The sequence below is a fragment of the Schistocerca gregaria genome, chromosome 8 (assembly GCF_023897955.1).
Source record: "Schistocerca gregaria isolate iqSchGreg1 chromosome 8, iqSchGreg1.2, whole genome shotgun sequence".
NCBI lineage: Eukaryota > Metazoa > Arthropoda > Insecta > Orthoptera > Acrididae > Schistocerca > Schistocerca gregaria.
In genome coordinates, this window is record NC_064927.1 from 157,106,741 (window position 1) to 157,121,691 (window position 14,951).

Consider the following 14,951-nt stretch of genomic DNA (forward strand, 5'->3'; position numbering starts at 1 on the left):
ACCCGTGAGTTCCTTGAATGAATCAAGTGATCAAAGTGATGAAGACAGAAGTATGGAGACTGAATCTTTAGATAGACTTTCTGCTAGAAATACATTAGATTGAAACAAATATCACTGCTCATTGAAATCTCTTCCAACAATGGCCAATGGCATTACTTTTCTGTGTGATGGGAAAAGATGGGGTGAATGCATTTGTCCTTCACAATTCCTACAAAGACAATACTCAAGTGAAACACTTTGATTTTTCAAGAATCTTGTAAACTAATTGGTGCCACCACAGATAAAAAACAAGTCAACTAGTGTCACACACCCCATGAACTTTGTGTACCCTTCACTGTAGTTTGGGTGTAGCAGAACCGAGAGTAGAAGCCATTGTAGAATGATTGGAAAAATGCCAAAGATGCTCTGCCTGTATCCCAAAAAAGAAGTGAAAGACATTGTATATTTTCCATTGTTGCAAGAAGCCAATCTGACTTGAATTTTCAACAAAAATTTCCAGCGATTGTAAAGAAAACCTCTGAGGAAGAAACTAAACACCTAAAAAGTACCAGTTTAATTTTCATATTTTTTGATATTTTGTGGGAGTTTATTATAATATGTGTAATAAACAATAAAAATATAACAAAAAGTAAAATTTAGAGTGTAGGATATTTGAGTTTTCATAGCATTAGCATTATCATGTAGTTTTCTGTTTAAACGCTTTTTTTCATAAAATTAAATTTGAAAATTTATTTTAATGTATGTTTTTTGTATGATATTAATGCAATATATTACATTTAATCTTAACTGTTCCACTGAAATTGGTGAACACAATTTTTGCCTATGTATAGTATAAGAGTAAGGGTACAATGTACATGCCGTTAAAGCTCAGAAATGGGTCCTGGTATGATAAAAGGAGTCAGGTGGTGTGGTAGCCCTCTATCCCACATCCATGAGGAAGGTTCCCATTTTTACCTGAAGGGCATGCTTTTGAAGATATAAGGGCTGGGAAGTTTGTCGCTCCAGAAATTTCTAGAACATTCCTGAACATTGAACAGTATTCAAGAACTTTCCACACCATTTGAAAGTCTTTGAGAGCATTAAACAACATTGTAGAATGTTCAAAAATGATTTTTTGGCCAAAAATTGGCTTCTGCAGTTTGCTCCATAGCTATGGTAAGTTTGAATCTCTGGATCTCGGCTCTGGATCTTGGTAAGAGGTAATGATATCCCCCCCCCCCCCCCCCCAAAAAAAAACTAAGTTTCCTGAGCACATTTGTTAAAAATTTGTTCTGTGGGCAACGATTATCTAAGTAACTAATTATAGAAAATGGCTCAAAATTTAATTATACACTCTTTAGACATTTATCTAGAAGTACCATTTTCCTGTTTTCAACAATCTTTATCCTTTATCAAGAGACAACTGAAAAACCATGATTTTTGGGCACTAAAAGTACGAATTGGGGGTTGCCACGTCAACAATTTCTCTTCATAGTAAATCACCAAAATTTTTACCAAAATAATGTTCTTAAATTGATATTCTCAATGAACCATGAAACTTTTTTTGGTGTCATTATTTATTGTTACTGAGGTCTAGAGATTCAGAGTTATCATACTCACGCATTGCAATGGTTCTGAGGCCACCAAATAGTGTTTTTAGGTGCTATTTTTTCACCAATAAAACATTATGAAGTGCTGCCTTTGCATTATGGGCACTTCACACCTATACAGGCTTTCTTGACCTGGAAATTATTTGATGGTGTCACCTGACCGTATAAGCTCATTATATAAAATTATTTTGTCATTCACAATTCTTCATAGTTGCAAATCAAACACCACATTTTTGTGATATACTGTAGGTGTATGTAAATTAACGGGGGATCATTGCTGTCAGCTGAAACAGGACATTAAGCAGAATTAGTGGCGATGACGAAAATGTGTACTGGACCAGGATTCAAACCTGGGATCTCCTGCTTATGAGGCAGGTGTAGTAACCACTGCACCATCTGGAACACAGCATTATTGCAACTGCACAGACTATTTCAGCATGCCTCATGGCCAATCCACACTCACACTGAGTGCCACTTAACCACAGTCTCTGTTTATTATACTGCTGTTTGCTACTCAGAGATTCCCACAGAAGGTTGGACATATTTGTGTATTTGTGCTTGAAGGACGGAGATCCATTGCCCAGCTAGGCTTATCAATTATATAAATTTTTAATGTTTGTCTGAAAGAGCAGACATCATGCAGAATCTGCAGCTACAAACAACTATATAAAAATTAATTGGGATGACTGCTGTCAACTGCAACAGAACATCAAGCAGAATCAGCAGGGACAGTGAAAATGTATACCAGAGCAGGATATGAACCCAGCATGTCCTGCTTACTAGACAGCTGCAGTAACCATTGCACCATCCAGAACACAGAGTTATCACAACTGCATGGACTATCCTGGCATGCATCACGGCCAATCCACACTTGTGAACAGGAGCATAGTGAAGAGGGGCTGTGGATAGGTGGCTGGATTGGCTGTGAGGTGTGCTGAGATAGTCCATGCAGTTGTGAGAACACTTGACCGACTGGTTACCAAAGCTGACTAGTAATGAGGAGATCTCAGGCTCGAATTCCAGTCCGGTACACATTTTAGTTATTGCCACTGATTCCACTTAATGTTCCATTGGAGTTGACAGCAGTGATCCCCCATTAATTTACATATAATGTTTCTCAACTGAAGACTCTGCATGGTGTTGGTTCTTTCAGACAAACACTGTGCACTCATATAATTGTATGTGTAGCCTAAAACAGTGGGTGTTTGTAGTTGAAGTGGTGTAAAGAAATTTTGTGTTGTACAATTTTATGTTAACCTTATATAATGCAAAGTTATTTGTTGTTTGTGTGTGTCAAAGTATATAAATTTGTTCAAATATATAAATAAACTGTCAAAAATTTTACTGAGATGCAGAATTCATTTTATATAAGCAGCACACCTTGCTGTAACAGGGGAAAGAAGGGAACCACAAACATGGCGAACACTCTTCCTTCCTCAACAAAAATTTTAGCAAGTGAACATATTCAAGCTTTTTTGTACTGAAAGTTAGCAGCAGAGACTCAATGGAAGTGAAAGAGAGAGGAGACATTGCCAGTGGGACTAAAAGGGAGAGGAGACAGTGATGTGGGGGTTGGAGGGAGGAATGGCAATGAAAGAGAAAGAGAGGTGGATGAAGACAAGAAGACAATAGCAATGGGAGCCCAGGAGAGAGAGATAGTGGTGGCAGTAAAAGAGAAAGAAAGGTGAGTGGAGACAGTAGCAATGAGAACAAAAGAGATAGGAGACAGTGGAAATGAAAAAGGGGAATGAGTGGGGGCCATACATAGGCTTGAGGGATCTGGACTCCCCCTCCGCTCAGACTAATGAACTTTAATATGAAAAAATTTGCCCAGTTTCCCCCATACATTATACCCACATGTTAAAGTTTCCCCATCTACGGCTTAAAACCATGAGCAAATAATCTCCAAGACCATGTGTGGAGAGGAGACAATGGTGGTTGAAGAGAAAAACAGACTGTAAGCATGTAAAAAAAAACATACCATGGCAATGGGAGAGAAAGACTAGGACAGAGACCATGGCAATGAGAGAAACTGAGAATGGCACAGAAGGAGACAGTGGCAAGGAAGAGCAAGAGAAAGGGATGAAGACAGTGGCAGTGGAGTGACAGACAGGAGAAAGTGCCAATGGGAGAAAAAGGATACAATGGGAGATAGATAAATATAGACAATCACACTGAGGAGGAGAGAAATGGAGATGCTTAGTATGAAGGCTTCATTACAGAGTGAGATGAGGTTTTAAAATGTTCTGTGTTGAAAGAGGGTGAATATGTTCAAAAGCCCAAAATTTTTGGCGGGGAAGGAGAAATGTAGATTGAGGCAGCTGATTCCTCATTTTACTGTCAGAGTCTTTTAAAGAGGAACATATTTTCCTTTTTTGTGCTCTGACAGGTGGATTTTTACCTGTTCTTTTTGTTGTTGTTATGGACTGAGACTGTCCAAAGACTGGTTTGATGCAGCTCTCCATGTTACTCTATCCTGTGCAAGCTTCTTCGTCTCCCGGTACCTACATCCTTCTGAATCTGCTTAGTGTATTCATCTCTTTGTCTCCCTCTACAGTTTTTACTCTCCACACTGCAATACTAAAATGGTGATCCTTTGATGCCTCAGAACATGACCTACCAAGCGATCCCTTCTTGTAGTCAAGTTGTGCCACAAATTTCTCTTCTCCCCAATTCTATTCAATACTTCCTCATTAGTTATGTGCTCTACCCATCTAATCTTCAGCATTCTTCTGTAGCTTCTATTCTCTTTTTGTCCAAACTATTTATTGACTATGTTTTACTTCAATAAATGGCTACACTCCATACAAATACTTTCAGAAATGACTTCCTGACAATCTATACTCGACTTTAACAAATTTCTCTTCTTCAGAAACGCTTTCCTTGCCATTGCCAGTCTACATTTTATATCCTCTCTACTTCGACCATCATTAGTTATTTTGCTCCCCAAATAGCATAACTCCTTTACTACTTTAAGTGTCTCATTTCCTAATCTAATTCCCTCAGCATCACCTGACTTCATTCAACTACATTCGATTATCCTCATTTTGCTTTTGTTGATATTCATCTTATATCCTCTTTTCAAAACAGTGTCCATTTCATTCAACTGCTCTTCCAGGTCCTTTGCTGTCTCTGACTCAATTACAATATCACTGGTGAACCTCAAAGTTTTTATTTCTTCTCCATGGATTTTAATTCCTACTCTAAATTTTTCTATTGTTTCCTTTACTGCTTGCTCAATATACAGATTGAATAACATCGGGGATAGGCTACCACCCTTTCTCCCTCACTTTTAAATCACTGCTTCCCTTTCATGTGCCTCTACTCTTATAACTGCCATCTGGTTTCTGTACAAATTGTAAATAGCCTTTCTCTCCCTGTAGTTTATCCCTGCCACCTTCAGAATTTGAAAGAGAGTATTCCAGTCAATATTGTCCAAAGCTTTCTCTAAGTCTACAAATGCTAGAAATGTAGGTTTGCCTTTCCTTCATCTATTTTCTAAGATAAGTCATAGGGTCAGTATTGCCTCACGTGTTCCAATATTTCTACAGAATCCAAAACGATCTTCCTCAAGATTGGCTTCTACCAGTTTTTCCATTCATCTGTAAAGAATTCGTGTTATTATTTTGCAGCTGTGACTTATTAAACTGATAGTTCGGTAATTTTCACACCTATAAACACCTGCTTTCTTTGGGATTGGAATTATTATATTCTTCTTCAAGTCTGAGGGTATTTCACATGTATCATACATCTGTCTCACCAGATGGTAGAGTTTTGTCAGGGCTGCCTCTCCCAAGGCTATCAGTAGTTCTAATGGAATATTGTCTACTCCCGGGGCCTTGTTTGACTTAGGTCTTTCAGTTCTGTGTCAAACTCTTCATGCAGTATCGTATTCCCATTTCACCTTCATGTACATTCTCTTCCATTTCCGTAATATTGTCCTCAAGTACATCGCCCTTGTATAGACCCTCTATATACTCCTTCCACCTTTCTGCTTTCTCTTCTTTGCTTAGAATTGGGTTTCCATCAAAGCTCTTGATATTCATACAAGTGGTTCTCTTTTCTCCAAAGGTCTCTTTAATTTTCCTGTAGGCAGTATCCATCTTACCCCCAGGAAGATAAGCCTCTACATCCTTACATTTGTTCTCCAGCCATCCCTGCTTAGCCATTTCGCACTTCCTGTTGGTCTGCTTCATTTACTGCATTTTTGTATTTTCTCCTTTCATCAATTACATCCAATGTCTCTTCTGTTACCCAAGGATTTCTACTAGCCCTCGTCTTTTTACCTACTTGATCATCTGCTGCCTTCACTATTTCATCTCTCAAAGCTACCCATTCTTCTTCTATTGTATTTCTTGCCTCCATTCTTGTCAATTGTTTCCTAATGCTCTACCTGAAACTCTGTACAACCTCTGGTTTAATCAGTTTATCCAGGTTCTATCTCCTTAAATTCCCACCTTTTTGCAGTTTCTTCAGTTTTAATCCATAGTTCATAACCAATAGATTGTGGTCAGAGTCCACATCCACCCTTGGAAATGTCTTACAATTTAAAACCTGGTTCCTAAACCTCTGTCTTACCATTACATAATCTATCTGAAATCTTCTAGTATCTCCGCACCTCTACCATGTATACACCCTACTTTCATGATTCTTGAACCAAGTGTTAGCGAAGATTAAGTTATGTTCTGTGCAAAATTCTACCAGGCGACTTCCTATTTCATTCCTTACCCCATTCCATATTCACCTACTACTTTTCCTTCTCTCCATTTTCCTACTACCAAATTCCAGTCACCCATCATTATTAAATTTTCGTCTCCCTTCACTATCTGAATAATTTCTTTTATCTCATCATACATTTCATCAATCTCTTCTTGATCTCCTAATTGGCATGTAAACTTATACTACCGTGGTAGGCATGGGTTTCATATCTATCTTGGCTGCAATAATGTGTTCACTAGGCTGTTTGTAGTAGCATTACCCCTCCTGCATTACCCCTATTTGATTTTGTATTTATAACCATGTATTCACCTGACCAGAAGTCTTGTTCATTCTGCCACCGAACTTCACTAATTCCCACAGTATTCAATCTATCCACTTCCCTTTTCAAAATTTTCTAACGTACCTGCCCGATTATGGGATCTAACATTCCACACTCCGATCCGTAGAACGTGTTTTCTTTCTCCTGATAATGACATCCTCCTGAGCAGTCCCTGCCCCTAGATCCAAATGGGGGACTATTTTACCTCCGGAATATTTTACCCAAGAGGACGCCATCATCATTTAACCATACACTAAAGTTGCATGCCCTCGGGAAAAATTATGGCTGTAGTTTCCCTTTGCTTTCAGCGGTTCGCAGTACCAGCACATCAAGGCCGTTTTGGTTAGTGTTAGAAGGCCAGATCAGCCAATCATCCAGACTGTTGCCCCTGCAACTACTGAAAAGGCTGCTGTCCATTTTCAGGAACCACACATTTGTGAGGCCTCTCAACAGATACCCCTCCGTTGTGGTTGCACCTATGGTATGGCTATCTGTATCGCTGAGGTACGAAAGCTTCCCCACCAGCGGCAAGGTTCATGATTCATGAGGGGGTTACCTGTTCTTATATGCATATATTTCATCTAAGATAATACAAAATTACACATGACACAAACAAATGAACTGTCACAGCAGATGGCTTGCAGTTATATATCTGTGTGTGTGTGTGTGTGTGTGTGTATTTGTGAATACAAAAATAGTAATATATTTGAATAACACACAAATGAAGATCAGTTTTAGTAACATTGTTCTGAATAACACAATAAAAAAGGTTATACTACTGATGTGAGTATGGTATGTTCTAGCATCATCTTTGCACAATCTATATTCTCATATTGTTCATTTGATTGCATCTTGTGATATTTTGCATCTGTCATTGACTAATTATATGTGTATGTAATAAAATGGGCAATTACCTTAACTTAGCTACAATACATTACCATTTAATGATGCCGTTGTACCAGTATAGTACCAGAAATGCATATTTTCAGCTATGTAGAATTGTGGCTACAGAGGTAATGTTTTTAATACATGACTATTTAATTCTAGCTTGCAACCATGAAACAGCCAGAAGCTTGCACCAACTGCCATCTGCCTGTTACTGTGGGGCAAAAATAATCAGTAAATCAGTTCTTGAAACATCATAACTACCTGCTCTGTTGGCTAGCTGTGACAGTTCCCTGTATTCTCAGGAAATTTCTGCATTTTAAATGTATACTTATCAAGCTTGCATTGTGTACCTTCAGAACATGGCACTTACTGCCATTTCTTTAACACCGTATGTTACCCCAGTTCCATTTTTACTCGTCCTGAATAATATCCTAGGAGCTAGAATATAAGTAATGTGACTGATGGTCTATGTGTGGGTAAAGGTGGTTACATTACCATGTTATTGGTTGACATGAACACAATTCTTTCCAGTGTTTCCAAATTTTATTCCACATTCAGTAATATCATGTCATCAACATACAGTATTTTTTCATCCTTCTTACATTTTTTCTTGCATAAGATACTGTGAGATTGAACAGTAGCAGTTTTTCAGAAGGTAGGCTGTCACATACTTTTAAAAGCTCTGTAGTTTAGGAAGAGATTTTATACATCTTGGTTATCTGTTGTACAGTTTTGTTCCTGCAAGATATACACCTTTTTGGCATAATGTGGTGTTACTATGACTACTGGTAACATGTATGTCACTGTCTGACCTGGTACTGTAATTATGGATACTTTTGTTTTGGGGAAAAGGCTTTCCTTTTCTCAGTATACTTTTTTTGTGATGCATGACTACTTACAGTATATAAATGCAGGGTAAGGGTAAGACCTATATATCTTTAAAGAGAGGTTTGCATGGTTTTCTGTTGCTCACGTGTTTCATTTTCATATAACTGCCTTTTGCTTCCTGAAAACTGTTTTGACCTGGGGTGCATTTCCCCAGAAAATGATACCATATTTCAGTATTGAATGTACACAAGCAAACTGTAAAACCATAACTGTTTTCTGCATTAGTATTGTTGCAAATAATTCTTACTAAATAGCTCAGTTTTGCTAGTTTTGAATTTAGGAGAGAGTATGTGTCTTGCTGTTATCTAGAATATAATCAATACCTGTTGAATAATTACTCTCCAGTGAATTAATGGTATTTGGGAGATCTGTTGGGCCTATTGGACTGAGGAACATAAATATATTATTTATTTCAGCAGGTGAAAGTTCTTTCAGTGTTGTGTTAGGTGTATTAACAAATTTTTCCTTCACTAATTTTCCAGCAACAGTTGCATAATAAGAATTGAAGGTGTTTCCAACTGCCCTATGGTCAGTGATATTCTTGCCATCATGCGATATCACAATATTTTTGTGACTTGTCAACTTCCCTGTAAGTTCCTGCACAGCTTTCCACATGGACTTAGTTTTATTTGAAGACTTCAAAATATATTTGTCATTTTCCCTAATTTTTGCCTCCTTTATGATACATTTTAAAACAACTTCTATTTTTTAAAATGTCAATTTTTGAGTGCAGAAAGATGCTTTAATGTCTGATGTAATCCAGTTTTTGAATCTATCTGTGCTTCTGGAAATCACTTTCCACTGTGGAAAACCTACGTCAAAGTTATGCTTGAAAATGTTCAAAAAATTTTCCATCTTTGCATTGGCAATAGAGGTATTATATACCACTCTCCAAGATTGTTTGCTGATTAGGTAATGGAATTGTTCAATATTTTTCTGACTATAACTCCTTTTATGGATAATATTTTGTACACTAGTCGAAATGTGATTTACAGGTATGGTTAGTAATTGCAAAATGTGGTCATTACAGCCAGTATCGAAGTTTTCTGTTGTACACTTGTCCATGTTTACATTTACCTGATCAAGGAAAGTGACACTGTTTTTTGTTACGTGGCTTGGAGAGCTAACAGACATAGATTGTAGGCTTTTACAATATTTAAGAACTTTTCCCTGTGAGGGCTACAGCTCAGAAGGTTGATAATAAAATCTTCACACAGTACCACTGTTTCTCCAGTTGTCTTGAGTTTGCCTAAAGGGAGGCCCAGTTTTTTGGAAAAAAAACTTACATTCTTAACAGGAGATCTGTACACACACACACACAAAATAATTTTTGTTTTCCAAACATTAACCCGACAGATGAGATTCCAAAGTCTATTTCACAACCTAGTTTGTATGCAGAGACTATACTCTTATACTCTACATTTTCTTTTACATACCTGTATATAAAATGTTCCCCCATGTTTTGATTCCATTCTACATAGCAGTTTACAAGGTTAAAATGCAATATCTTTAAGTGTTGAAAATACTCATTTTGTAACCAATGTTCACAAAAACACACTGATTTATCATGTATGCCTGTATATTTCTACTGTAGAAGCAACTATGTATTCATTGTTTTATATGACTTCACATTACCCTCATTCTAGTGTAGTCAAAATTTATTTCTGAATTTTGTTGCAGTATCAGCTAGGCACAGTTCCAATCCCAAAGTCCTTTAACAAGAAGAGGATTGAGGAAAACATAAAGATATTTGATTTTGAGCTCAGTAATGATGATATGACCTACATAAATACATTTAACAATAACTACAGGGTCTTTCCATTTAATGAGTAAGTATATAAGACAAATATAGATTAATTAAACACAGAAAATACTTCCCTCTTATTACTGACACTTGTGTTTATAGAAAATAGATATTTAGTGTGATACACAGAAACAGAATGACGGAGAGGTGAAATGAGATAGACTTGATACAGAGATGGCCTTCATACAAATGAAATTGTTTTAGTTACCTTGTTGCACTTTGGATAATAACATGGGAAGTGGTTGTTTGATTTGCAGCACAGTTTTACTTACATGTTTCTTTCAAAACAGTCCTATTGCATGTTTTTCTTTCAGTTACATTAATGGGAACACTGTGCTCTCATAAAATTCACTGTCTTATTGGCAGTGGAAATTCATTGAAAGTTTTTGGAGGTTTATAAGGACCCTGCTTCATCATCTGCAACAGTTCATTTTGAATTCAAATATGTCTGGGCTTCTCTTTATCATATTCTGTAGGATGTCTCACAATTGAAATAGGGAACAGAAAGTGCAGAATATAGTATTGGTTGGCTGGTGATTGGAGGTATATGAAATGACTTATTTCCTTGGCATTTAAAAAGAGTGGGCGCTTTATGTTTTATGTGAGAAATTAATTACCATAAATTCTTTGTGAAATGTCAGTGCTGTATTTTTAGAATATCAACTGAAATAACCACAAAATGTATTGAGACTATTTTGATTGTGGTAAACCTTCACTGCACATTCAGTGCTTGATTTGTAAAAAAAAAAAAAAAAAAAAAAAAAGAGATTCTGGTACTGTAACCTTCTCGGTGTTGCTTTTTTTCAGCTTAGACATCTTAAAACATTATTTAAATGATTTTTTTGCATCAGAGATACCAGCATGGAGTACCATCATAAATATAGCACTGGCCCCATCCTTATTTGCACTTTTCCTTACTTAAGATGTGTCTCCTAAATTCCTTTCTTTATCCATCATTGCTGAAATGGAACCTTATTGGAGCATTCCTTCATCCAAGTACCTTAGGGTAATACTGGATCAATCCCTCATTTTCAGAACACATTGCTCTAAAACCAAGCATAAAGTCAGTGCCAGAAATGACATTCTGAGGAACTTAACAGGTACAAATTCGGATGCAAAACCCAAAGTTCTTAGAACCACAGCATTAGCTCTGTGCTACTCTGGTCCAGAATATTGATCTCCAGTGTGCTTTAGGTCAACCCATGCCAAGACTGTGGACCTTGCCTTGAACAAAGCTTGCAAGTTAGTCACTGGATGCCTAAAACCCACCCTTGCTGCAATGATAAACTGTCTTGCTCAACCTAGGCTGAAATCAGGGAAAATTTCCTTCAGACATCAAAGCCTTTGCAAGTACATCCAGATAATTCAAGGCTTTCACTGTTGAAATCTAAGCACCAAGAGTGAATGGAGCTACATGATCATCTTCCAGCTAGTTACAGTGAAGACTCGAGTGTTTGGAGGCCACTTAACTGAATATGAACTGATGTTGTCAGGGCTGTCATCACTTAAATTATGATACTTTACACCAGGGGACAACAAGTGCATGTGTAACCAAGAACCAAAAGTCAGCCATATGTGCTCTGTCTGTCCATTTTCATATTCAGAACAAATTTATTGCTTGCCAATGACAACAACCCTGGTGCGGTTCAGTTTTGGAGAAATGTTGTCTGAATATAGATCTGATCAGTCCATTTTTCTTGTTAATTTACTTTTTGTAATCTATGCACATGAACTATGTTATGTAATGATGTGTATATTTAATTGTATTTAATTAGAATGCTACTGAAATGTGTAAAAAGAATATCATTCTGTTGTCTCTGACCCCAATTCCATCTCCACCAATTTAGAGCTACTTTTTTCCAGCCTCCTGAAATACACAACTTTTGAAGATCTTTTGTGTTTGGCCCACCAACATGTTTTGTTCTACCAAGTTGGAATGATTTTGTGGAAATTTTTCCATTAGAGTCCAGAGAATAGTGTTCTTGATTATTCTTGTAATATATGTTCTCTCCTCAATGTATTTTTAATCTGCTTACCTCCCATCACACCACATCTCTCTTCATTTGTCTGTTGTCCCCATTCTTTACCATATTTTACTCAGGCTAGGACTTGACTCATCATCCTTTTGAAAATGTTGAGTTGCCCTATATCTGTCACCCAGCTTGTTAACATTTCTGCACAACTGACTGAAAGATGAGGTTATGTGTATTGATCTTAATCCAATGTGAGAAGAAACTGAATCCTAGCGTGCTTCACAGGACAAAGTAGCACTTGAGTTCTTCTATTTTCTCTTTTACATCAATTCTACAGCATTGTGTACAGTAAACCATTTTCCTAAGTACTTAAATCTGTTCACTTATTTAAATGTCAGTCCACTTGCAGGTAGTGAGAGACGGTCTTGCTTAGACCTTGATATTAACAAGAATTTGGTCTTGCTTTCATTGATTTCTAAACACAATTTTACCACCTGCTTCATGATGATGTCTGCCATGTTTCTTTGCTCATCCTTGTTCTGTCTCAGCAGTATAATATCTTTTCTCTAGACTCAACCCTCTTTGTTCAGTGTACATGAATGATGACCATGTCTAGAACTCTTTGTTAAATATGGAATACATTTTAAGACTGTCAGTTTCATTTCTTTGTCAATCAACTGTCATCAAACCTGCTCATCATTCATATGTGCAAAATATCTCATATTTTCAAAATATCATGGAAATGTTTACACACACACACACACACACACACACACACACACACACGCACACACACACACACACACAAAAAAAAGAAAAAAAAATTAGAGGCACACTTCTGCATTGAAGAGCTAAGACTAGTGAAATAGGCTGGTGAGCATATGTAGCATACAGCAAATAGATGTTAACTGGTGGCAATTTCTTTCTCTTACAGGGCAAAAGCTTCTAAATATTATCCATTTCATGATGAATTTTGAGGCGCCACACAAGATGTACATGAATGCTGAAAAAATTCCCAGAAGAGACCATAAGGGCACTACAGATTTGTTTTTGTGCTATTTTATATTTAACCATCCTGTAATAGGCACTATGTACCACACAACTGTGATATGTCTGTAAATATACTGTTTCAAGTAAAGCTAATGATGTGTTACTTTCTTCTAAATTATTATGTAGTATATTTCATTCATTACTGATATTACAGAAAATTTTAAGTTGAATGGAATGAGTGATGACAACCACTAACATTACACAGACAATGTATGGATAGACTCATGAACAAAAAATATCTAGAAGGAGTGAGTGACATTGACTAAAATTATTACTATAATAATACATGGAAAGTTCTGGTTGAGAATAATGTATTATTTAGGAATACAGAGACGACTCACCAAAAGGCGGAAGTGCTGGGCCATCGATAGATACATGAACAAAAGGTACAGTGCTTTGCTTTACTAACTTTCAGAATGAAAATCCTTTCTCAGGCTGCAGGAGAAACATGCACACAAACACTTACACACACACACACACACACACACACACACACACACACACACACACACACACACACACACACATATACACACACATGCACATGCTTGTCTCCCTATACTGTGCTCATTAGGCTGCCAGCTCTTCCCTGGCCCACGATGAGTGAGGTGGGGTACAGAGTGGGGGAGGGTGAGGGGTGGAGAGAGGCAGGAGTGAGTGAGGGGGCTGGGGGCAAATGTCTAGTGGCTCATGGGAGAGTGGAGAGCCACCTATGGGCTAGCTAGGGGTGTAGATAGAGGGGGCTGGTGGCAGACGGCTAAGCATGCAGTTTCACAGATTAGGGCATGAGGTGGCAGCACATAACTGGCTGACACATATTGCGAGTGGTAATGGAAAAGGAATGGTGTGTACATACTGGATGGGGTGCTGGGGGGACAGCGAATTATCAGATGTTTACGCCAGGTTGGTCTACAGGAGTGGAGGATGTGCTGTAAGGATCGATACCATCTGCACAGCTTGGAAAAGTTGGTATTGGTGGGGAGGAGGTACTGAAATCTCACATGTTGCACTCTGCTGAATGTCGTGCCGCTTGGTGGCCCACTTAGCTTTTGGCAAATATTTGACAGTGGCCATTCATTGTGGTTGACAGCTGGTTGGTTGGCATACCAATGCAAAATGCTGTGCCATAGTTGCAGCAGAGCTGGTATATAACATTTCTGCTTTCACAGGTGGCCCAGCCTCTGATGGGGTAGGTTAAGCCTGTGACACAACTGGAGTAGCAGGTGCTGGGAGGGTGGATGGGGCAGGTCTTGCATTGGGTCTTCCATAAGGGTATGATCCCTGTGACAGGGGGCTGTAGGCTGGAGTGGCATAAGGATGAACTAGGATGTTGTGAAAGTTTGGTGGGTGGCTGAACACCACTGTGGGAGGGGATGGAAGTATCTAGAGTGAGATGTCCCTCATTTCAGGGCACGATGATAGATAACCAAAGCCCTGATGAAGGATGTGGTTCAGTTGTTCCAGTCCTGGGTGTTACTGAGTGACAAGGGGGTGCTTCTTTGTGATTCGTTCTTGGGATGGATGTGAGGATGAGGTGTGTGTGTGGTGATATGGCACGGAAGATCTGTTTGTGTATTAGGTCTGGGGGGTATTGCCTGTCTGTGAAGGCCTTTGGAGGCCTTCAGCAGCCTGGGAGAGGGAGTTATCATCACTTCAGATATGTGTGCAACATATGGTTGCGCCTATGGGTCACTAATTCCCTTTTTCAACCTGAAATGGAA

General features: G+C 38.1%; 1 protein-coding gene across 1 annotated transcript in view; it reads left to right on the plus strand.

The window, feature by feature from the left end:
- LOC126283958 (aldo-keto reductase family 1 member B1-like) overlaps positions 1 to 13,323 on the plus strand; it is a 55,055-nt gene extending 41,732 nt beyond the window's left edge. Inside the window, exons 6-7 of the mRNA XM_049982398.1 lie at positions 10,084 to 10,232; positions 13,115 to 13,323. Coding sequence (XP_049838355.1) covers positions 10,084 to 10,232; positions 13,115 to 13,157 — 192 coding nt within the window. The 3' untranslated portion in view covers positions 13,158 to 13,323. The remainder of the gene's footprint in view (positions 1 to 10,083; positions 10,233 to 13,114) is intronic.
- The last annotated feature ends 1,628 nt before the right edge of the window (positions 13,324 to 14,951 follow it).